The sequence below is a fragment of the Artemia franciscana genome, chromosome 8, assembly GCF_032884065.1.
Source record: "Artemia franciscana chromosome 8, ASM3288406v1, whole genome shotgun sequence".
Classification (NCBI taxonomy): domain Eukaryota; kingdom Metazoa; phylum Arthropoda; class Branchiopoda; order Anostraca; family Artemiidae; genus Artemia; species Artemia franciscana.
The window spans coordinates 18089959-18116343 of NC_088870.1; the positions used below are offsets into that span (position 1 = coordinate 18089959).

Consider the following 26385-nt stretch of genomic DNA (forward strand, 5'->3'; position numbering starts at 1 on the left):
GTTTTCCGTTAATTTTTGTTGAAGAATATTTTCTTTGGTAAATGTTTACTTTTGTTCCAAGTTTTCTAGTGCGCATTACTGCATATAGGAAGATTCTGATGATCGCGTATTGTTTCTTTATCATTATTAGAGAAGCGCATCCATTTCAGGTTGACCCTCCTCCTCCATGGGGCAAACTAAAAATTCGTGAAGTGGGCTTGCTTACAGGTAACATTACCTATAGAGTGAAGTGTATTAGTCCATGAGCCTGACGGGCAGCCGGGCGAGGTCTGTATTCTATATTTATTTAATAAATGTCGTTTTTTTTTATATCACTGTTTGTTGAATAAATATAGAATACAGACCTTGCCCGGCTGCCCATGGGGCTCATGGACTAATACGCTTCGCTCAATAGGTAATTATTATCTTTAAGCAAGCCCACTTTACGCATTTTCAGTATCGTTGGAGGGGGATTTTAGAAGCTTAGAAAATGAGTGCGCTTCTCTAATAATGACAAAGAAACAATATGCGATCATCAGAATCTTGCTATATGCAGAATACGCATTTTAGAGCACTTAGAACAGAACGAAAGTAAACATTTACCTTTTCTTTGATTCTAGGTTTTAAAAATATATTTACAATTATTTGAGCAAAATTTAAACCATTTAGGGTTTTTGAATTCAAGACAGTTTTCCAAGCTTTGTAAAACTTTATTAATCAGGATTTAGCAAAGTTATGAAATTCAAAATACTTGGTGAAGTTCTAGTTGAGTTGGGGGTTTCCCGTTATCTTTAAAAATAGCTGAATTAGGTGAAGTAAACTTCCAGAAATGCACCCGGGGCCTAAAATATACATGGGAAGGTGTTGTCAAGCTACTATGTCTACCCTTGACTTATTTCTAGGGCTTAAAAAATGCAAGGCCTAGATGAAATTTCTCTAAATTTTGACAAACAATCTTTAACCTTAATTTTGGTTTTTTAGTTTCTTGTGCATTGGCTTTAGTTTCTGAAAATACAGTCCCCAATACTCAGAAGATTTTAAGCCATATCAAAGTTTTGTTTTCCCTAAATTTGAGAAAAAGATGTCCAAATCTTTCAAATCTTATAAATCCGGATTGAGTTAAGGTATGAGGCTCAAAACATTTTCCTTGTGGCTCATTTGAACTGTACATCCTTTTGTAAAGGTTTCTCTTTTAGGCAACACAGGCTTCACTCTTCTTGGTTTCACTCCACTCCTTCCCATTAAATTTTTACTTCCTTTGAATTATTGCGTTTTACCTCTTATCCTAATTGTATGCGTATACGTGGGTATACGTAGTCTGCTCGGAATACTACATTTCCTATTCCAATTCCAGCCGTAAACTGTGTTCTAGATTCTTTTACTGGAAATTAAGTGCAATTGTATTTGGAACAATTTCAAGGATTTAGTCCTGTTACTGTTCCGTGACACGTTCGTTGAACCTATCATTATTGCTAGGTATGATTTCCAACTGGTAAAAAAAAAACAAATTGTCAAGTTCGATCATCTGAACAGTGTATAGTATCATTAGGGACATCTTGTGGCTGCATTTGAGCATCAATCTGAGAGTAGATTTTTGGAAATGTGGAAAAAAGAAAATGTTTCTTTCATTTTACAAGTTACATTTTTCGTCCTAACCGAGTAGCTGGCGCGCTGGATTTGGAATTCTCTGTCCGAAGGGCGGGGGTTCGATTCCTTGTGTGGCCGGTTATTTGATTTGGGACGGGGTCAGTGGGGGGAATTAAAGCTCAGCCAGAGTCAATTCAGCTCTAAATGGCTACATGGAGAAATCTAGGGAAGAATTGCCACAGGATGGTTGCTCCCTCTCCCTCATTGCAACTCCTGGTCGAAAGGTCTTGAAACAGGGGTCAAAACCGCCGGTTAAGACTTGAAGGGTCTAGTGCCGTGTCCTTTACCTACCTTTTTTTTCAGTCATATTTTCTAACAAACCTTAAGAATAACCTAGTACAAAGTGGCTATGTTTTGTTATTTCGAATTAAAGCTATTTTTCTCCATTTACTGATCCATGCTCTGACACTGAAAGTCCCACGACTACTTGGTACATCAAGACAAAGAGTTGGGGGGGGGGTAATTCAATATGGAAAAACTATGAAAGAGTGCCCATTGCATTACGATGAAGGATCAATGGAGTACAGTTGTCTATGCTTTTGACAGATAGTGGAAAACTCATTGCTTGGAATATCAGGTTGGCATTTAATTAGGGCGAGAATCAACAATTTTATTAGACGAGTTAATCGCAATTATTACAGAATATCTTGTGACGTAATTTACCTATCCTTCAAATGTTCAAATGTCTTGTAGATCTAGTGACAGGATTGTCTGTTTTGAGTTTACATGCTTGGAAGGTTAAACCTATGACTTTTTTCTCCCTATCTTTTTAACTTATTAGTTTTATTAGTGTATTGTGTATTTACTGACCATATGTGTAGCTAGAGTTTTAAATGAATTGTTCTCTGGTGAAAATTTTGATTTTATTCGACTATACCTAGTTTACTAAGGGCTGGTATATCCCTGGATAAACAGATACCATTGAACACATGCGACTTGTTTCCTCTAGAAATATGTCAATTTGTGGACCCAAAATAAAATACATAAATACCAAACTGGTGCGGTTGTCTGTTTTATTGCATAACGATTGACACACATGTTATGTTTTTATTTTCTTCACAAAGGTATTATAGTTAATAACTGCTATTTAAATAGTGGCAGTAAGTCATGTCTGAGATTTTGCTACAGAGTTTGGACTCAGTACAGTGATTATGAGAATCTAGCTTTTGAAGGTTTGCATTGTAATTTTGCAAGCAATAAAAAAAGAAGGCCATCACTGAACTGTAAGCATCGCCAGAGGAATAATGCAAGAAGGACACGTAATGCTATCATGTTAAGGGTCAATCTTAGGGTTGATTCTGCCAGAAGATTCTAAAAAAATATTGGTGAATTGCGAAAGAACAGCATTTTGTCACCACGTTGGGATAAAGAAAGAAAAACCAGTTTTAACCTTCAGAATATTTTACAGGTACAAGACACGAAACAGTGCATTGCATTGGTTGCCACCAGTACGGAATACTCGTCAAAGCGAAACAAATTATGGGAGTGAACTGAGTTGTTATAGTGATAAAACAAGTTCTGAACGGGGGACAAGGTCTCGGTCGTATAGAGACGAACCTCAGGGAGAAACTTCTAGCCCGCCTAATAGGACTTCATATCCAAGACTGGCAAAAACGTTGCCATCTAGTGTAGCTCCTGCAAGTGAAAACACGGTTCGCTCTCAATGCCGACAAAGGAGTGGCGTCGAATTAAGAGAGAAGAGGAGGCGTTATAGAGGCATGACAATGGGCCAAAAAGTATCTAGTAAGTGTTCTTTTTTTTTCATTAACTATAACCATATCATTGCTAATGTTTTGTCGTATTGACATCATCTCATCCAATAAGAAAAAATGTGTATTGTATCTTTTTCAGAAAGTAGAAATATGTTTTTGATGGGTCTTTGCTCAATAGTATTATTTGCAGAGGGTTATATCCGTATGAGGTAAGGGAGATGTACCTTGATTTAGACAAAAAACTGCGTGTCTCTAGGAGGCTTCTTGTTTTGTGTGTGTGTAAGTCCCAGAAGAAATTTTGTTTTTACGAAAAACTGGAAAAAAAAATCATTTTTATTCTCTTGTAAAGCTGCAGAAATGTGGAAGGACTTGTTTTGGGCATAACAACGTTGTAACCAAATATTGTCATTGAGTGATATATATAGTCTGTGTTCAAGATTAAACATTTCCCATATTACTGTTGAACTGGAAAGTGCTTGCATTGCAGTAATAAAAAAAAAGTCTGATTTAAAAGTGCAACTTGCTTGTTGAAGACATTTCGCATTGCCAGTTTAGCAGAAGGTGATAAAGCGTTTTATTCTTGCCTCGAAGGGCATAAGCTAAATTAGAAACACCAACTACCTGGAAGTGATGGCAGATGATTTTGAAGTAGCTCAAAATGACATATAAGGGTAATTTTATGTCCCCGACCCTGTTCCCTTGGTTTAGCTGGAATTTGTAAAATGTCAGGATAATATACCATCAGCGTATATAATTATATTCAGAGCCATCCATAGTTTGGTGGGTGCCGATGCAGAGTCTAATTGATGTTTGGTCATAGGGGGTTTAACTTGGCAACTAGGGTTTGAGGAACTAGTTTGGAGTTGTTGGCTAATGAACATAGGAGAAAAGGAGTAGTTACTCTGAGGTGAAATGCTCTGGAATTATATCATTGTATAAGTCACAGATTTACTTGAAATTCAAGTATTTTGGTATTTAGTAACAGCCTGTATTGATATCATTAACTATCCTGTGGAGGGGGGCTTTGTTAGGGGTTGGAGAAACGAGCTGGGAGAGTCGTTTAGTTCTGAATGGGATATGATGGACAAAGTCTTGTGAAGTTGAACGCCTCAAACAGAGTACAGTTTTACACCCCTTTCGAGATGAGGGCCCTAGGGATTGGTTGGGAATCTGCTAAAGGTGAAAGGAGCTGTGTATTGACAGCTTGAGAATGACTCAATGAAAATTTGTGTAATTTATAGCCAGGGACATCGTTGGGGGGGGCTGCTCCCCTATAACGTGGAGAAAAAATATGATGTATCCCATACCCCTTGATTATCTGAATATGGACCCCTCTTGCCCCTCCCCCCAATAAAGATGCTGGAGATTCGCCCCTGCTTATGGGTGCATTGTCTGAAATGTATATTTTCTAAGAAGCCGAAAGAAAAGACCTAATCAAGGGGTGTCAATGTAGACAAATTAAAACAAAAGATGTGAAAACTTGGAGGTAAGTGTAAAAAGGCTGAGACAACTCTTTACTAGTCTCGACTATAGGCGCATTCATAATTGAAATAAAAAGTAAAGAAAAACTCACCCGAGGAAATACATCCAAAGCCATCCCATATTTTTGCACAGGAGCTTTTGAGCTATTTTCAATCAGCAAGCCCCCTCCCCGTCTGAGAATTGGTAAACATTCGCAAATACGATTTTCAATAATGTTATAATGCTGTTAAAATTATTACATGATATGATATAAATCTGAGGCACGACATTTGAACTATGATAAAACTAAATAAGATAGAAATTGAGTGTCGACTGTTATTTTATCAAATCTTTATATTTCAAGTGTGCCAAGTCCAAAATGAGCATTCGACATTATTTCTCTTACTTTGTGTAAGATTAGGAATTATATCTATTCAAACGGTTTATCAGTAATTATGAGATAAAAAATTAATCACTTGTTGTTGTTTTTTTATGTTAACATTTTAGAAGTGTCGTGCCAAATCCAAACCCAGACGGTGAAAAATATCCTATTACATGTCAGTTTTCGGTACTTGTGTATTATACCACCAACGCTTAAGTGTTTCATTTAATTAGAAATATCAAATATCCTAACAGTTGAATATCCTAATAAAATATCGCAATATATGATGAAAACATAATACTTTATTAACAAAACTGTAAAGTAAAACTCGAAAGAGTTTCTTTATACCCGAAAGAGTATGAGTCATGTTGTGTCCATTGACGCCCTTTTTGTTTTGGGCTTCGCTCTCTTGTCCTGGAAAAATCTAATTGCCTCTTTTTCAATCTTTGGCAAATCCCAAATTTTCATTTTAACATCCATATTGCACACTTCTCTATCAATACAGGTCACAAACTAAATGAATTTCATACATGGTCATAAAAACCAGTTCTACTTAGGTTCTGCTTAAATGAAGCACTTGAGTGTTTGCGGTATAATACATAAGTACCTATTTATCATGATTATAAACATCATAAATGATTAACATTTTGTCACAGAGAATTAGTATATAAAGAGAAATCATGGAAGAAACATTATTGTGACACCAAAGACCCTATCCACATCCATGGGATTCCAAAATCTTTTTATTTTCTCCTTAAATTGGCCATGGTTTTGTCTTTTTCTTCCTTCTAGGCTACACGAAGGCGAATGCTTTAATGCTGTTTTTTGTGTGGTTTTTTGTAGATTCCAAATTTTATGAATGGGACGCTTTCATTATATTCGAATATATTTTCAGACTTCAAAGTACATAAAGGTCTCCCTCTAAGTAAAATGTAGTGGAACCATCTTTCTAAAATGTTGGAACAACTCACCTTTTGGTCATATCTGGAGTAATGGTGTAAAGGCCCATTCACAATGACAGTTTATTAATACCGAGATTTAACTAGCGCAACTGTAAACGCCTAGAATCCATCCTTCAATCCTACTTCCTCTGTGCATTATATAAGACAGTGTAGTCATACTGGCGAAAATGGTTCAAACACCCTTTTTGTAACTCTGGCAACACTGGTTGACCTCTACCTTACTTTTGATACCTTTATTCCATATTGGTTATGAAGTGGAACTTTCATTTCATATACTGTAGTAGCCTACTGTATGTACTTTGTCTACAGTCATGCTCCTATTCAGGTTTTTTTGGGGGAGGGGAGGAGGGTTTTTCGGGGGAGTTTACCAAAAAACATGTATAAAAAATTTGTTTTTTATACATGTTGTTACGTTTTTACGAATTGAACAAACTTTTTTTGGGGGGTCGGATTCCCTAACTCCTCCCCCTCCTGGATACGGCCTTGCTTGATGCCGTCTTTTGTCTGGAAACTTCCTGTTTTTAGGATTTTTTTTTTTTCTTTCTGGAAAGCACAAGGACACAGAGACCCTTGTCCCTGTGAGTTGCGATACTGTTGTTGTTTCATTCAGAGTTTGATTTATTTTTCATTTTTTAAATGAAAGAGAAAGGATAGCTCCAAGAATTGAGTTGTACTGCTTGCTAATCATCCTTTGTCACGGATAGTCCTAGTACAAAAAAAATGTTACAACATTTAACGATGCTTTGTTGAGATACAAAAATATGCAAGCAAAACAAAAGAATTTTACTGTAAGCGAAAGATTTTAATGTTCTTGACACTCAGTCAAAGGTATTGAACGAAAACATCTGCTGATCGGACCCAAACTTGCATTTAAGGTAGACACCCTTGAGATGCAAAGCATAGCAAGGTTGAATAGCCCGTTCGTTTTAAATATGCCTTTCATTCAGATATGTTAAAAGAATTTCTGCCCGTGATAATGCACCTTTAGTTCTAATTAACGCTGATTTATATTCCGATATCAAATGTCTGCCGAGTTGGTATTAAATCGCTCTCGGAGTTAACCAATTCTCTGTGATCTTGGCTCCAAGTATTTTTTTTTCTCTAAGTCAAACAATCAGCCTTTGAATTATGTATCAGTTTCATTTCCTTTTTAAGTATATGGGATCACTTATTTTTCTTCTCCATCGTTTTTATTCTACGATGGATGTTTTATTCCATATAAATTGTCTTCGCTAGGGCGCTAGTATCGACAGAAAAAAAAACATCAACGCTATTTAGCATTCGGCGACGCTTAGCAATTTTTTCCAGTTGACATTGATACTTTTTGTCGACACTACCGCCAGTTTCCACTCTTATAAGCTATCCATACTCCATACGCTCAGTATTGCTTCAGGTGAACTAGAAGGCCTGTAAGAACCGAAAATATGTTTCCTTGTAAGAGTAATGTTAAAACTGAATTCCTTGGAGGTGCTAAGTCGTTTGCACCATGTGCCAGAAATCAGTGACCCCTTTAATAGGACAAAGGCCTGCGATGACCCATGATAAGTTCGAGCCATAATTCAAACAAGTTTAAAAGATGGTTTCAGATCCCAAGCTAATCTGATACCCGTAGATTGTTCAGAATAAATATAGACGTCTGATGATTAGGTTAGACAAGTTGTATGACCAGTTTTTGCTAAATTTATTATTGTTGGATGCTACTTACGAGTTTTTCTAGGGTAGAAAAGACAGTTGCTTTTTGCTTGCATTTATGACGAATAGAGGTATTTGGTTTCTATGCCTAACTGACGAATTATTTTTTTTTTAACTTTATTTTTGTGTTTGATGTAAGCCTGTACACACCGATAACAAGTCGAAACCGAATCTTTTAAGGGGAAAAAATCAGCTAGAAATATACACACCGATAACAAGTCGAAACCGAATCTTTTAAGGGGAAAAAATCAGCTAGAAATATATTTCCTTATTGGTAATTCCCTTATTTTCCTTATCGAAACTGAACTTATTGATTGAATAATAATGAGAAAAGTAGGATCTGAATGCCCATAACCCTCTTCAATCTCACAATTTCCTTTGTTTTTTTTTCGTTTAATTTGCCTGTTTTTATACTTACTTCGATCTCGTCCCCAATCTCAAGTAGAATTTCCAGGGGAGAATCCATCATGCTTATTAATAAAGTGCAAATATGATATGTATATGAATGCAAATGTGTGAGTGGAGTCATCAAACTCAGGGTTGCTAGCCAGTGAAAAAACAAATCACAAGCTTTTAGTGATTTTGTGGTTGATTTAGTGATTTTCTTCAATAATCTAGTGATTTTGTGCTGATTAGCGATATTTTACTTTATGCAATATAAAAGATCAGTGTTAATAGTGATAAATTGCCAGGGGTGGTAACCCTGATCATACGGATTAAGAAAATATATAGGGTCATTTTTGAAAACTGGGTAATTATTCACTCGAAGTTCGGCCAAAGGATCCTGGACTTTGTGCAGCCTACAGCTTCCAAATTCTGCAAGCTGATATTAAATACTGAAACCTTGAATGTTTCTGTATGTATTTTTATCCTGTATCTGTTGATTTTGGGTCAATGATCTGTCTTTCAAATACATTTTCAGTAATTGTCAGTTTACCTTTGCCATATTTCTCCTTTTGTGTAAGTCATTTCAACGGTACTTTTTTCACCCTTTTGCCTCGCTTTTTTTGCATCTGTTATTCTAGTCATGTGATTTAAACAAAAAATAAATAACTTTATACTGCATAAGATGGAAATGAATGGTGCACAGTGTCGATAATACATGATTAAAGTAATTCATGACTTTGATGCTAAAGATTAATCGGGAGGAGAAGGAAAACACCATCCACTTAGGAGGCACATGGAATTACCCTCCAAGCGAAAGTTATCTGGAACACTTTGATCTAATTTTCAGTGTACGTCTTAAAGGTTCCAAAATAAAATTTGGCAGGCTCGAAATTTTGGCCATGGTTCTTGTTTGAATGACTTGTTTCCAGCTGTTGTAAACGGAAAATAGATATTAGGCTGGTGTAGACATGCTTGATCTTGTCGCCTGACTGCTTTATCATAATTCATGTAATTAGAATTATTTAGTATTTAAATGTGATACTAGTCTGTACGATATGTTTTGCTTGTGTATAATCCCGTCAAGTAGACAATCGACACCACATTGTTTAAAGGTATGATGAAAATCGGTTGCGAAAAAACTTGTGATTAAGGGAAAATTCTTTACGATACACCATATGCAATATAAATCTGGAACATAAAAATGAAATATATGATGTGATCATGTAGTTTTCCAACCTTATCAGAAGTTTCATAGGGATAATCTAATCCGGTACTTGTTAAGTACAGCCACCACACTCAAGAAGTTTGATCTGTTTAAAAGCGGTTTCTCTATTGGTTTCTTTGTGTGTACTCGGAGATAATCTGCTTAGCCTGTGCGAAATAAACTACTATTTAGGTATATTTTAATTGAATATTTAATATATAGATTAGTTAGGTTTGGTATTTAATATAATGCGTCCTGGGCGGCCTGCTTTCCAAATTCTCTGTTGTATTTTCCATAATTTTGTTACTAAACTGTTATATTTTCATCATATTTGGTATATTTCATTAGGATTAACCTAACTTCACTTCTTGGTTGTGGTTGCTGTACTTAACAAGTACCTTTAATCCATTGATTCTCTCGTTTTGTCTTCAGAGCCATCCTAACATTTGTGTTGATTGGATATAAATTAATTACAGAGCCCCCTCCCGACTCAAATATAAGGAAAAAGCCAAATCAAAGTGGGCAACACTACAGGCGTGCCACGCCCCAGCCGTGGTGCATGGGGCAGTGGCTCTGGTTACCTCCCTTTTGAACGGCTCTGCTTGTCTTCTAAACATATCCCGTGAATTTGAACTTTATATAATTTTGACTAATTCTATGCAAAGCGCTCTCTTAAGAAGCATAAAACCCTTTTCGTCTGTCCTTATTGGTTTTCATTTAGTTTTTGTTGCATTTGTTTCGAAAACTTATTTTTTGGGCTTTAAATTTCTGTTCTTATTGAACTTTTTAGGAAAATGAATAACCACAATTTATATTAGCCCAAATTTCTTATCGTATGTGTATTTTCATAACTATGATTTTATTTCATCATTGTTTTATGTTAATTCTTTACCGTTCATTGCTGTTTTTATTTTTCAGGCGGTGTTCGTTCAATTAGTCGCGAAGGTGGCTCCAACCTCAAATCAACTCTGCCTCGTGAACTAGGTCAAGACCTTGTGAGACCTTCACGATTAGATATGCTTTTGGATATGCCCCCTGTTTCAAAAGAAGTACAAATTAAACATAGTTGGAATCCAGATGATAGATCATTAAATATATTTGTCAAGGTAAAACATTATCACCAAAAGCTTTATCATACAACACTAATAAAGATTAGTTTGAAAACAAATCACAAATATAGGAAATTGTTAAACATAAATACCTAAATTCTCTAAAAATAAGTTATAAAATAATTTAGAAAATTTGTTCATTGACCCCCCCCCCCCAAAAAAAAGATCCTTCATAAGTGCCCGCTGGTTTTACACTTTCATACATGTAACGTAGTAACATTTTACCGTTTATATACCGCCATGGACACGTAAGAGGTTGTTAAAAGCCTTCAGCATTAAAATAAAAAATAATTGCTTGTGCAGCCCAGAAAACGGGACCAATACTATAACCAGGAGTGCATGTAGTGAAATTTTTTTTAGCATTCCCATTGATAAATTTTGAATAAATCTAAATTGCAGCTTACTAAAAGATTGTGACCAAATGCACTGGTTTTGTAATACACATTTATATTTATAGTTGTAGGATATACTAATTAGTTTACACCACAGAACATACTATACTTTCATAAAATAAGCATATTTTATGTTTTCGTTTTGTCAAGTATAATTGGAGTTTCATCTAGTTCCTCTCAAAATTCATTCTCGAGGTTAGTCTGCCTTTTTTCAGTCGTAATTCGTGTTGCTGGTGACATGCTCCTTCTACTACATGTTGAACCGACTTTGACATCAGTGTTTCATAGTTACTAGTAGAAAAAATTCCTACTTATGTGAAAAGTTTGTGATAGGTCTAAATTGGTAAGACATAGATATAATTTTTGAATACATGAGTGGGTGTTGAGTAGCCTAACCTGGTAATAAATCTGCAGTAAAGGAGGTGAAGTTTTATTTAAGAACCGCTTGCCTGGTTAGTCTGAATATTGATAGGTCTTTGGGAGTGGTGTAAATTCACAAAATATTGGGGGTACATGATTTTTTTAATGAACATAGAGTATTTTTCGAAATCCGGGAGGAGGTTCAACCCCCCCCCCATGCACCAATGATTCCTACGCTGCACCACTGAGGGAGACAAGTTGTTGCCATGACGGTTATTCCATGTACATTCTATGAAGATAGTGAAGTCCCCATGTCCATTATTTTCGTTTATATGGATGTTTTTAATATCCCAATTACAGATAGAAATGTTCAACCTCATGACGGAGACAATTTTACGTTTATTGATTTTAAAACACGGAAAGTTTGATTTTTATTTAACCCTGAGGTTTTTTTCATGTATCTCCTATAACCTACCCATGGGTCATGTGACTCCTCTTTTTGTGATTGTTCTCCAAATAAAGCTAGAAAAGAAGTTAGAAAATAGTTTCCAAATTCGAATAGAGCACATTTATTAACATATGTGCCGTTTCCTGCAACAAAATAAACACACATACACACCTTGAGCATAACTAGCGGAAGCGTCTGGGAATTTTGTTCGCACGCGTGTTTCTCGCAATCTTTGGTTGTCTGGAAATATCCATAAGGAACAGTTATACAATCCATTTGCATGCCGGAACTTTGTAGAAAATAGACTTTTCGCAGGGGAGATGTCGTGATATTTGTTTTGATAAGCTCTGGCTTTAAGTGCCTTTTTCTGCTTATTTCTATTCCAGTAAAGAAAAACGTTCTTAGTGTTTTATCAGCTTGATCTGAAGGTTTTCTGTAAGATATGAAAAATAGCAGGTCTTCTGGTCTCCAATTTCTACACATGCACACGTCTTAAAATAACAATCCTTGACGGGGGAGCTGTCATGAGGTAACTAATGTTTCCATCCGTTCTTCTATTTTATGTATATTGGACAAAGCCAGGAAATTTTCTGAAACTGATATCCTTAGTGCCTATTATGGCACAGAGCTAAGGCTACAGATCATAGGCACTAAGTTGTCATTCTTCTAGAGGAGGCTGGGACTCTATTTTGAGTATACATAATTGACTAATACATAATCAGTACACATTTGAGTAAACATAAATGTACTAAAAAAAAGGCTTGTGAAAGCTGCAGGTTCTTTTAAAGAATTCACAGTCTGAAACTTTTCAGATTTTTATATCAATAGTTACATCAAAAGAATTGCATTTTAATGCTGATTTTAAATATATAAGTTTCATCAAGTTTAGTCTTACCTATCAAAAGTCACGAGCCTGGGGGAGGGGCTTCAAGTCACACACTTTGACTATTCTTTAAATATAGTAATGGTTATTAGGTAGTGTACAGACGTTTTCAGGGGGACTTTTTTACGTTGAGAGGGGGGGGGGGGGCTAAGTGGGACGATCTTACCCATCAAAAGTTACGAGCCTGAAAAAATTGCCTTATTTTAGAAAATAGGGGGAAACACCCCCTAAAAGTAATACAATTTTAATGAAAATCACACCATTAGATTTAGCGTATCAGAGAACCCTGTGTAAAAGTTTCAAGGCTCCTATCTACAAAAATGTGGAATTTCGCATTTTTTGCCAGAAGTTTTTTTTACGCTGAAGGTTTTTACTGTTTTAAATAGTAGAGTTCAGAGAAAGAGTCAAACTTTAGAGTAAAGAGCGGGGCGTTGAGGAGGAAAAGCCCCTTTCATATACGGAGTAATTTCTGTTTGTTTTAATTAAGTTTTAATGTCGCTCCTTACTTTCAGTTAAAAAAAACTTTTTTTTTGTTTTTTTAATTAGTGACAAGGATTTCTTTGACGGATTATTTTCTGGTTGCAAATTTGTATTATTTTTTAAGGTTTTTCTGTTTCTCTCTTCGCTTGTCAGTATTCTGGGGTTGACTCTATTCCCACCCCCTGAAACTGCATGACATTGGTGTGTTTGGTAGGAATATACTATGAAATTTGCTAGGGAAATCCTCATATATTTTGCTGAGATTGCTTCTCCCATCCAATTTTTGGCCTTTTACTCTGCAAAAAGTTATGCGAGAGTATCGTTTATTTATTTTATTGTTTGTGATTGTTAAGAAATAAAAGTTGAAGTTGCTGTAACTAGTTGTATAAATAAAGATTTACCTTACTGACAAAGCGAATTATTAAAAAATAAGGGCTTTGGCACATATTTCAGTATTCTTTTGTGTTCCTTTTTTGAATCCCCCACCTAAGGAAGACAGCCTTGATAGAGCAAACACTTGCGCAGTGGTGGGTTAGACTGTTTATAAGTAAAAATTAAGTGTATTTTCAACCAAAAATACGGTCATGTACACAAAAAAGCGCAAATAAGATAAACGTACATCAACGGTCTCTACTCTTCCAAATTCCTATCAAAACAAAAACACCAAGAAAATTCTACATTTACTTAATAAACTAGGATTTTTCTATTAATGAACATAGTTTCCGGGTACCTCGCTATTCTACAGATAGAATGTGGCTATATACTATGGACATGTGGAAGTATCAACTCAATTTTTCCGGATGTATCTTTCCTTATGGTAGAGAGCCCCTGTCACCGGCTCAAGCAATGCACCAAATCATCCTCCTCATCTTTGCAAAGCGGGCAAGTATACTTGTCTTCTTTGCGACTTGTTTCTTTTGAGAACCTTTCAAATCGTGCGCTAATTGGGTAGCAATTAGCCTGAGCTGCATCCACTAAGTGGGATATTTAGCTGGTAAATTCAGTTTAAGGTAGAACTCCTATCCATAAGCTATCTGAACATCCTTATAAAATTTTAATATTTGTTATGCTCCTTATTCCATTTTTGGACCTTTTGAATTTCAAGGATCATTTTTGAATTTTTTTTCTATATTAAATTAAATTGGGCAACTATGCAGATCTTTTCTATGGTTTTTCTCAAGCTGGATTTTTCCAATGTCTTCTTTTTATCGAAATAACCTCAAGTAAAACCCGGAAATAAAGTTAAATACGCTAGTTTGATTCTTATATAGCTTTGCAGTAACAATATTTTTCTTTTGTGGGTAATTATGGCTACAATTGGTCATGGGGATTGCATGGCGTAAACACGTTACTATGGTGACAACTCATCATGATAGGTCAATGAAAGAAAGATCAGAAGGATGGAGATAGCGTAAGGGGGTATGCATTAAAAGTGTAAGTGCAACGGTAAATGATGGCAAATAATGCTGATGGTGGCCTCAGTAATGTTTAAGACATGAACTACGACGCTAGTTACTGCGATGATGATGACATCGAAAACAGGCATGATGCCCGTCGTTGTCCGTAAATATAACCGCCGTCTGTCATCGTTGGGATGGCCGTCGTCCATGATTTCCTCATTCTGGTGATCATTTTGATTTTGTAATCATCATGGTCACCACTGTTTCCGTCGTCATTATGTTCAGCGTCTTTGACATCGTTCGGAGTGTCTTTATTCTCAACCAAGCATCAAAAAAAATTCCCCTATAAGGGCCCAACAATCTCTCCTGGAAAGTTGTCTCCATGAATTTTCCTGAGTTGACTTTCATATGCTGATTTTTTCTGGGTTTTATTTTCTTTGTTCTGAACTTGCGGGCTGATTTCAGTGTGCATCACTTTTTTGAAATAAATTAAGTCTACCTGTTATTAGGTTCTTCTTTTCGGTTTGGGTATACTACAGGTAAAAAAAAAATAGATGGCAGAAATAAAGACATGACTTATTGGTAATAGTATAATGCACACCAGTCTATAAAATTCAAGTGAGAATATTGAGTAAATAATTGAATTCCATTCGCAATATATTGTTATCGTTATTAGCGTATTATCAGCAGCCTCAGTACTTGTGTCATGAAAGAGCAGGTTGAGTTACTTGGGTATCTCTTGGATGGACCAAGACGATAACCCTATAACAATTCTTCTATGTTGTCCATAAGAGTATGAGAGAAAGGCTGTGTAGTTCAGGTGAAGGTGGGATAATAAATTACTTCCTGGGATTTCCTGGGAGGTGGTACTAAGGAGAAGCTTCCAAGGGTGAAATGAAGGAGGGTTTTTTCCAGTATTTCGGTAAAAGATTTGACGATTTAGTAATGGTAGTTGTATTTACAGTGCAATTCATAACTGGACAATTCATATGATACAACTAGTGCTTATGATTGAGGTAAAAAAAAATGCAATTTTTTGTGTATTTGACTTTTTTCTCATAATTCTGCAGAGAGACTTCCGAGAGTGGGTTGTTTTTTCTTATTTAAATAAATGAAGGGAGGAGATCGCCCCCTCTCAAAGAAAAAATCAAAAATAACGGACTTGAAATAATTTTTTTTCATATTTTAGATCCTCTCTCCTCAAAAATCCTCTTAATACCTGATAATGTTTAGATCTATCTACAACTGTTACAACTATTTCACTTGATATTACCTACACAATAATATATCATCTCCCCCTTTCTAACGTGGATTATTCTATTTTTACTGTAGCTAAATACAGGAAGAAGATGCATCCCCTCCCCAAGGGAAACCTCAAAAATTTTGCTTGCGGTCCACTGTTTTGTATTTTAGATCCCCCTCTGCTGGATAATTCTGTGATTCCTCATAAGGACTGACCCGTATTTACTAATATGTCTACAACCATATCATTTGATTTTTTTTTTTAGATATTATAACGAAAAATAATCCAAAATTCCAAAATGGAACCACCGGTCTATTTAACTTGTTATATAGTTGCTATAGATACATTTCCCATGTAATTAATATGGGAATTTACTTTTCAGGAAGACGACAAATTAACTTTCCACCGACATCCAGTTGCTCAAAGTACGGACTGCATTCGTGGTCGCTATGGCTACACAAGAGGCCTTCATGTCTGGGAAATTCATTGGTCAACACGACAACGAGGAACTCATGCTGTGGTCGGTGTTGCCACCTCAGAAGCACCCCTTCATTCAGTTGGATATCAAGTACGTTTTTTCAGTCAGGAGTTGTGTAGAACAAGAAGATTTAAAATAAAGAACCATTTAGAACAAAAATCGTCATCTGATCCCATATTATGCCTTTCGCAATCTATGCAAAAAACTTAAATAAATACTGTTAGAAATAACCGTTTCGCGCAAAAACATAGATTGCTTGCGTTTTATTTCATTGATGAAAAGTCTGTCAATAACGGGGTGATTTTATTTTTATCCTTAGCAGATCTGGTTCTCAATTACTTAATATATCTTTGCTAGGGTTTTTCAAAAATTGATTTGTGACATTTCTTTGTAAACTTAAATTTATTGATTAAGGATTTATAAGTCTAACGCAAGTTCCGTAGATTTAATTATCCGTTTGCTTTTATTTTATTTGTTTCTCAGGATATTTAGCATTTTTTTTCTTTTTTTCCCAAAATATTAGATTCTCTCTCTCAAAAATGTTGATAAATTGCAAAAAAATGTTTCGTTTTGTAATAAAATTGGTTCTAATATACATAAAATGCATTTGACTTCCAAGCCAATATTTACCTAAATTTTTCCTTTTGGAATAAAAACTCGTGTTCTAGTAATTTACCCCTTGTAGTGGCAACCTTGGTTACGACTAATGGAAGAGCTTATTATTTAGACTTAAAAAACTGAACATGACTTATTATGCAACGGCCGGTCTGAAAAACAACTAAGGTATGAGAAGTTGATAAACATGTTTTGGGTGTCTATAAAGCAAAGCATGATTTGCTTACTTTATCAAGGCGTATCCTTGGAACGAATGAAATATACAACCATTGTTTTTGGAACACACAGAAGCTATTGCATATTACTTTGTCCAGAAGATTTTTGCAGTCATGCCCTGGATGCATGATTCTTGCATCTCGAACAACTCTCATGGCCGAATTCTGGCTCTTATATATATTTCTTATGTAAATCCATAGTTTGTAATCAGTATAAATCTGCTGTTTTCTGCGGCATATTACTTACTTTTACATCATCACCATGAAGTGATCACTTACCTGCAATTTACTTGATCCTAAGTTTATCAGTCAAAAGCTTTGAGAATGTCATCATGAGTGCAAGTCCAAAGTTTTTATGATTTTTTAAGCCCAACATCATTGTTATGTTTAGAAAAGAAAGATACTAAAAGTTTCAAAAAAAATCAGTCGAGACGAACTAAAAAATCGTTTCTTTCATAGTTACGTCGATTTAATTGGGGGGATACCCCCGAGATTTTTTTGCTTTCTCCCTTTAGATTTTAAGAAATTATGGGGGAGGGGGTAATTTTCGATAAATTTTTTCTTATATTTTCATGAAAAAAATCGGAAAGCGACAAGTTCCCCCCACATCCCCCCCCTCCAAGTTCTCAGTGATTGAGGTCATTGCTATTTCTGAATATCTTTCCATAGCAATTATCTTCAGAAAAAAATCTTGAAAAATATCTTCTTGGAAAAAAGTCGGAAAGCGACAACCTCCCCCCCCCCCCCCAATATTCTGCCACACCCTCCAAATTGTATGTAGTTGAGGCCATTGATCTTTCAGAATATCTTTCTTAGCAAATATCTTCAGGTAAATATAAATTGTGACATTTTATTACTTGTGTAATTATTAATTACTAGTAGTAGAGCCTATTGAAAGACCTGTTTAAAAAGAAAACCGTATTTCCAAAATAAAAGTTTTTGAAGTTCTATCATTTAACTCAATCAAGACGAATTAAATTATCGTCTCTTTCACAGATTTGTTGATTTTAATTCGGGGGGGGGGGGGGGCGTGCCCTCGATATTTTTTGGCTTCCTCCCTTTAGACTATAAAAAATTATTGAGAGAGGGGGCAATTTTCGTTGAAAATGTCGTATATTTTCATGAAAAAAAAATCGGAAAGCGACAAGTTCCCTCCCCAAAATTTTGCCCCACCCTCCAAATTGTTATTAATTAAGACTATTGGTCTTTCACGTTGCTCTTTCTTATCTACACGCATGCTAAATATAAATTTTGACATTTTATGACTTGTGTAATTATTAATTACTAGTACTAGAGCCTGTCGAAAGACCAGTTTAAAAAGAAAACCGCAGCGTAATATGTTCCTTGAGTAATATAAAACGACAATTTTGCTACATTCCACCAACAAATAGTTATATTCCCTCCCCCCTAAAAATCAACGGAATTTGAAGTGTTAAAACATGGCGTGGCTTCTCAAAAAACATGAACAAAATCGTTAACCTTATATGAAGTGTTAAAGCATAACGCGGCTTCCCAAACAAAATGGAAAAATTTGTTAACCTTATTTGAAGTGTTGAAGCATAACGCGGCTTCCCAAGCAATATGGAAAAAATTGTTAACCTTATTTGAAGTGTTGAAGCATAGCCCGGCTTCCCGAAGAATATGGAAAAAACATTTAACCTTATTTGCAGTGTTAAAGTATAACGTGGCTTCAAGAAGAATATGGAAAAAAATCTTTAACCTTATTTGCGTTGTTAAAGCATAACGCGGCTTCCCAAACAAAATGGAAAAAATCGTTAACCTTGTTGGTAAGTGTTAAAGCATAACGAGGCTTCCCAGACAATATGGAAAAAATTATTAACCTTATTTGAAGTGTTATAGCATAATGCTATCCCAGACAATATGGAGAAAAATCGTTAACCTTATTTGATGTGTTAAAGCAAGCAATGTGGCGTTTATATATATATATATATATATATATATACTTTGACTGGTTAATTTTTGTGTGATCGCTACCTTCTCTTTTCCATTTCATTAAACAATATGGAAATATGTTTTTTACATATAAATTACTTTTTGGTAGATAGTCACCCTAGTTTAACTTCAAACCTTTCACGTTTCTAGTTTTGTGTGCTATATTCGCTGGCGATTGCATCTGATTTATAAAGAAAAAAGGTCAAAGAAAATAGAAGGGGAGAAAGGGAATTGGGAAGAATCGATTTTCGTTCCTCCATGGAAACTTTCCTGTTAGGGAATATTTCTAAACCACTAGTGCAGGGCAAATGCTCGGATCAATATATTGACATTCAAGAAATCCCTTTCTTGCCAAGGGTGTTCTATCCTGAGAGAGGTGGGAGAATTAACTAGGAAAATTCCTGGGCTATAAAGGAAAATTGGTTAGAAGGTTTTTTTCTTAACAGGTCCGTATTTCCAACTAAAAGTGGGGGAACTTTCATTTTTAGTGATTTGCCCACGAACTTAAGTTCGTGATAAGATATAGTCATTGAGAATGTGCAATTGATTTTTTTTCCCTTGTTCTGCGCAGATGCATTTCTGGGATTGAATACAACAGATGGCAATTCATTCTATGAATGGCTGAGGCTGAAGCAGTTTTGCAATTCAGCCAATCTGACATAAAAGTTGTATATTTGGTTATACAGGGTTGATTTCACAGGGCCTTACACTTCGTTGTTCCAGAAAGTAAGCTGGATAGACCTTCGCGCTTGTACCACCTTCAAAATGTCATCATTTGTACAATTTACCCTACAATTCATAATAGTTTCCATACAATTAATCTATTTATTGAGTTATTTCGAATATATGTCATCCATTCTCCTCCCAAAACTAATTCGTGGGTACTTGCCTCTTGCTGGTATTGTGGAATGCTCCCAAGAGTGTAAAAAGGTAGTCGTCTTTCTAGTTCAATGCATATGAATGTATTTTATGCTTTCGGTTTTGGAATTTTTCTGGTTCTAGGCGTAGTTATCCCTGACTTAGGTAAATGGGAGAAAGCAAGGGAATCTTGTGGCTAATAAAAGTGGCCTTCCTTAGTTTTCATCTTCTAAAAGTGGGTGGAATTTCAACCCTATTCTTTTGCTGAAGATCTTCCAAATTGAAAAGTTGCAAGACAAATATTGAAGGATGGACCCTAGTTTTTCTTCTTCTTTTCAGTAACTGAAACAATTTTAGATTTAGATCTTATGCACAATTTTTTGGCTATTCGGATTTATTTAATTGTTAGCCTTTACGTATATGATCGTTATTTGAAATCGGTACTGTAATAATATTTGATTATATTTTTCAGAGCTTGATTGGTAGCAACGAACATTCATGGGGCTGGGATCTCGGACGAAATAAACTATTTCATGATAATAGAAACAATAATGGCGGTGTTACATATCCAGCATCGTTGAAAAATGACGAAACATTTGTCGTGCCAGACAAATTCCTAGGTAAGACGATATTTACCGCCAAGGCCGTATCCAGGGGGGATGGTTTAGACCCCCTCCCCCTCGAAACGTATTTCCAACTGTTAAAACGTAACAAAAATGCACGTAAATAAATTTTATATGCGTTCAAAAAATAAAATATAAAAAACCTGAAATCCCCCCCTCTGAACAAAAATTCTGGATGCGGCCCTGTCTAATTCTCAATTTTTCTTTCCTCTATCTCTTCCCTATTTCTTCTATCTGATTTTGATTTATATACATTCTCTAAGTCAGATTTTAACGCTGAATCGTTTCCTTTTATTAATTAAAGTTTCTTCAGTTAGCTAAGTTCAAGAAGGAGCAAGCTGAGCGTAGCTTTTTTTCCAATTAATGTGCTTTGTCAGGCTCGTTTGACCTATACTATTACGAATTTCAGAAAAAAGAATTATTTTTAACTCTTTTAACCTCATTCTCTCGTTAATTCAAATTGACTGTGGTGTAAGCCTAGAATTGGGGCTGTTGAGATGGAAACATGTTAAGAAAACAATTGTTACTTCATAATATGCAGGATAGTTGTAGCTCGCATATTTTGACGGTGATTCCTCTATAATTTACCCCCAATCCCCGTAATGTGCAAATATATAGTCCATGTTATATATGTGTTTTTCTGTTTCTTGGTTCGTCACAGTTAATTCAGTTTTCGGGTGCACGGGTGGAATTTTGGCTATATATTTGCACATTATGGGGGGAGGGGTAAATTATAGTGACATTGCAGTCAAAATGTGTTAATATGCTTTGACTTTTGCTTCTTGCCATTCAAGAAAAAAGTAAAAAGCTCTAAAAGAACAGAAAAAAAGGTAGAGAACATCAAATAATAATTAGGCAAATAATTCAAAATTTGCAATTCCTATGTTCGTCAGTAGAAAAAATTAAATTGTATAAGGGATGAGCTACCAAAGCAAGGCAATTAGGGAAAAGATAAAGACCTACTTGCTGCGTAAATTAAGTACAAACAAATATGATCGAACCATGTAGACTTTAGTATCTGTTTTCACTGTCTAATAAATGGACTTATCTCCATTTTAACTTTTATTTGTCCGTCATAGAAAGGCTATGTGGTCTTGAAAAAAATACCTAATTTAAGGTATTACGTCAAGTATACGGAAATTAATATTTTAACAACAAGATGAAAATAAGTCCGATTCTTTTCAGAATTCCAGTTTTGTCTATTCATTTATTTATCTAGGCCTATTCTATTTACGATCAATATTTTTTAAATCAATGTCACTCCAATTAAACTTAATTAGATCATTGGCAATTTTACAAAAATTATTTAACACTGGCTTTGAATGATAATCATCATTAAAGTTCGCTTGAAACGCATCCTAAATATTTTATTCATTTAGCGTACTTCACTGCCCGATGAGATCAGTTGCCGCTATTAGAAGAAGCATATATGGGTTTCTGTAAAGAAAAACCAAGATCATGGGTTTTGGACAATGCCATATTCATGTTTTTGTTCGGGGGGGGGGGGAGGCAAAAAAATAAAAATCTTTAAAAACTCAACAGCCAATTTTTGTATCTATTTTTGTATTTTTTACATGTCGGACGAAAAGTTTGGGGTTCAAACTGTTCTCCTTACTTGTTAAACAGTGCCATCTTCACACTGCAATGATAAACGCTTGGAATCAAAATGGCTGCTATAATAGAACATAATGATAAACCATAGAATAATTGTTTATGCCATGGTTTTCACGGTCATGACACCCCTCCCCTAAAAAGTAAGCTTGGTAAGAACGTCAGTCACTTCACAACCCCTCTCGCAGTAACTTCGAACCTAATTGTCTGTTTTGTCGGGAAAGCCTAATTATCTTATTATTTGTTTATTTAATGCGTATATATTTCTTCTAAATTTCATTTTTATACTTTTGTATACATTTGATTGGACTTCATTAACTAATTAATAAAAGACCTTTCCTAGGGAAGCGCAGTTCATAGGAGACCACTTTCGACGCTTCTGGTGATTGCGACCCATAGGCAGAGTCAATTATTAGTATTAAGGCCTAGCCGAAGTCCAAGTATTTTACTCCCTAGTCAAATCTTTTTCAGGGGCGGCAACTTGGTTAAAAACAAAGTTGTCAGTTTTCTTCGTCACTTCAACTAGATAAATATGAGAAGGTTGAACTTAAGGGGTTTCTCACTCAAAATTAAGATTAGGAACAGGTTATCCTTAGCAATTCTTCTTGTAATTATTTATACAGTAGAATTTTTATATATGTATTTATTAACCGGCAGTTTGGTGTCTACACGATACTTATTATCCGGACTCTGTTTAAACCGGTCACAACTAACTAATACTTCACTGAATCGCTCAAGAACAATGCGAATGGTTAGTTCCTTGGTCTAATTTATGCATTCTCACCCGCTCTGATTACAGCTGCATCTAGTTTTTTGAGGGGAATTTTTGACTTCGGAACACAAATTTGTAAAGTATTTGAAGGGACTGCAGCCAACAAGTAGATATTATTGAAACAAGTTTCTGATTGTTGAAGAGAATATTTTTTGCTCTATTTTTTGATACCCCGCAACAACAGTGTCAAGTGTAGCAATCTAGAATGCAAACCCGAAACAGGTTTTATAATTATTTTTCAATTATAAAAAAATAATTTTCGGCTTTGAGATTTTATTAGATCTAAATATTCACCAGATTTTTTTTTATATCTAATAAAATTAAAACCGCCGAAATCATTAATTTAGGAACTTCAGGCAAACTCCAAATGTTTAAAAGTTCTGTTGACTTTTCTTCTTGAAGAAGTTAGGACTTCTTGAAACGAAAAAAAGGTAATGATTTTAAAATCATTAAGGTTTAAAAAACCTTTGGACTTTTTTTTGAGTTGGTCTGAATTAACCATAAGAAGGTGGTTAACCCTTTCTAACTTTTAACTAGTCAATAAAGTGCTAAAAACCAGCGGAGAAAAAGGCCAGTAGTATTCTACTGACAAGAAATAACCGAAAATCCATACTACTGCTTTGTTCAAACCTAAACTGAAACAGCAGCGTTTCAAGATAAGGGCCCAAAGCCTAACCTCAAAATTTTTCTTATATTGTTCGCAATATTGTAGCTTGGCAACCCGGTCTATCATTATCAAAACTAGTCACACCCTGCCTGGCTTTTCGACACACAAGTTAGATTAGCAGAGAATTGTGACGATAACCATAAGTAGTATGACCTCGCGAAAAATAATGTCAAAGCTGTTTTGCTTGTTTGTGTGTTGTTTTGTTTTTTTTGGTTTTTTTTTTTCTTCTTCTTCTCCATAAAACCTTAATTTTCGAATCTACCCCGGTATTGCATGGATGAGGCGATATAGCAGTATTAGGAGGCAAGATTTCTTTTATTGTAATAAGAAGTAGAAGCGTTTTTTTTTTTTGGGGGGGGGGGGGGGGGGTTCGGGTTGCGAAGGCTGTATCCCCCTGGATACAGCCTTCTATATATATATATATATATATATATATATATATATATATATATATATATATATATATATATATATATATATATATATATAAATAATACAGCATTGTAAAAATAAAATATAGCATTGTAGGTTAAACGGAAATATCACTTTATATGTTCGCTGCAAACTAAAAAAGTAGCTTTATGAGTTCATTCATTTTCAAACTAATGTTTTTGTATTGTCTGAACAACTAAATGTCGTTTAACCTGGAACCAAAACAACCTATTCTTTATTTTTCCCAAATTCAGGAAAGAAATGTATTTGCTCGTTTTGTCAGTCATATTCCTCATAAGCAATGCCTCAAGCAAGTCAGTTACAGATATCTAGTGATAAAAATAGATATGGTAGTAAAATGGTATAGCCAAAGCTATTGCTTGGTCATTATCATGAAGAGATGAGTTACACGCCTGACTTGAATTAACGGACTGGTTTCATGCATTACTTTGCACTTGACATTGCGGTTGGGTTGAAAGCCTTGACTCTTCTGGTTTTTTTTTGGGTCTGATACAAAAAAAAGCTTTGTTTGCTAGCATTGTGAAAACGTGTTCTTTAATTGCTGAATTTCGTAAGACGTGATTTATTTTAATTATACTTTGACTCATTAACTGAAAAAAGATGGTTTGACCTCTACTTTCGGCGTTTGCTATCAGATGGGACCAAATTTGAGTTCAGCAGTATTAAGGATATTCCCGTTATTTGTTTGGCGTGGTGTTTTTATGAAGGTATTTTAAAGATGCTATAAGGTAATATACTTCGTAGGGAACATATTTGGAACATATTTTTCTGTCATTTTCTTATTAGATACCAACCAGGAATGATACATTCAAAGAGCACCTTTTTAGGACAAAAAAAAATCCTCAATTTTATACGTATTTGTTCTTTTCACCAGGATTTTCTAGAAGTTAGTATTACCCTGATACTTTTAGTGGGAAAGTATTTTCCTTTCAGTTTCTTAGCACATATCAGCGAGGGAATTAGACTTTTTAGAAGTTTCCAAGGCGCCAAAATGCACCTAGCCATCTTAGGTCAACAAACATCTGCACGCTTTTCCTTCATCCCAATCTATGCAAAAGCCTCCCTCTTTTCATCTTCCCAAAGGTCCCTATATCTGTACAGGTATATATAAAGGGAGTGACAGAAATTACTGCGTATGTGAAAGGGGCTGTTCCCTCCTCAACGCCCCGCTCTTTACACTAAAGTTTGACTCTTTCTCAACTCTACTTTTTAAAACAGTATTTAATTTCTGATTCAGTATTTAAGTTTTTGAACTAATGTATGTTTTGATTTTGGTTCTCCGCACATCAATAATTCAAACAAAATTTGTAAATCGATTTATTTTTTTGGCTAAACGGCTTTCTCATAGTTTTGATCGAACAATTTTACGAAAAAGGGAGCGTGGGATGAGGCCTTATTACCCTCCAATTTTTTGGTTACTTAAAAAGGCAACTAGAACTTTTAATATTAACGAACGTTTTTATTGGTAAAAATATACGTAACTTACAAATTAACTTACGTAACGAACTTCTATATTCGTATGTTTTTACTACGTATATGGGGTTCGCCCCCTCGTCAACCTCGTATTTTTCACTAAAGCTTAAATTTTGTCCCAATTCCTTAGGAATGGCCCCTGAAGCACAAAGGCCGTAAAATAAATAGTTGAAATTACTAAAAACAATTTAGCGTAAAGAGCAAGGTATTAGGAGGAGGTGAAACCCTCACATGCGTAATAATTTCTGTTTGTTTTAAGTTTTAATGTCGCTCCTTACTTTCAGTTAAAAAAAACTTGTTTTTTTTTTTATTTAATTTCGGAAAGTTTTTGAATTAATGCCTGTTTTGATTTTGGTTAAATGGATTCCTCATAGTTTTAGTCGGAAGATTTTGAGAACAAAAGAGCGGGGTGGAGGCCTAGTTATCCTCCAATTTTTTTCGTTACTTAAAAAGGCAACTACGACTTTAATTTTTTACTAACGTTTTTACTTGTAAAGTAACTCACGAATTAACTTGCGTAACGAACTTCTATATTCGTATGTTTTTACTACGTATATGAGATGGTTCACCCCCTCGTCAATACCTCGCTCTTTACCCTAAAGCTTAGATTTTGTCCCAATTCCTTAAGAATGACCCTTGAATCACAAAGGCCGTAGAATGAATATTTGAAGTTACTAAAAATACTTTAGTGTAAAGAGCAAGGTATTTGGAGGAGATGAATCCCACATGTGCATAATAATTTGTGTTTATTTTTCATTATTTTAAAAATGCTAGAAAATCCTGCGCCCTCTGCATGGGAATTCTCTTCGCCCCCATGACAAATTCCTCCATTGAAATTTTCCCCCACAGAACCTCCTCCCTTCAACCCCCCTCCCCATCAACGAAAAAATCCTCCCTGAAAACGTCTATGCAGTTCTCAATAACCA

The 26385-nt window shown here is 35.2% G+C and overlaps 1 protein-coding gene across 3 annotated transcripts in view; it reads left to right on the forward strand.

Moving 5' to 3' along the window:
- LOC136030078 (protein gustavus-like) overlaps positions 1-26385 on the forward strand; it is a 112584-nt gene that overhangs the window by 80630 nt on the left and 5569 nt on the right. For all 3 annotated transcript variants that reach the window (XM_065708728.1, XM_065708726.1, XM_065708727.1), the window contains 4 exons: positions 3035-3369; positions 10345-10532; positions 16124-16309; positions 20333-20480. In XM_065708728.1, the coding sequence (XP_065564800.1) occupies positions 3345-3369; positions 10345-10532; positions 16124-16309; positions 20333-20480 (547 nt within the window). In that variant the 5' untranslated portion in view covers positions 3035-3344. The remainder of the gene's footprint in view (positions 1-3034; positions 3370-10344; positions 10533-16123; positions 16310-20332; positions 20481-26385) is intronic.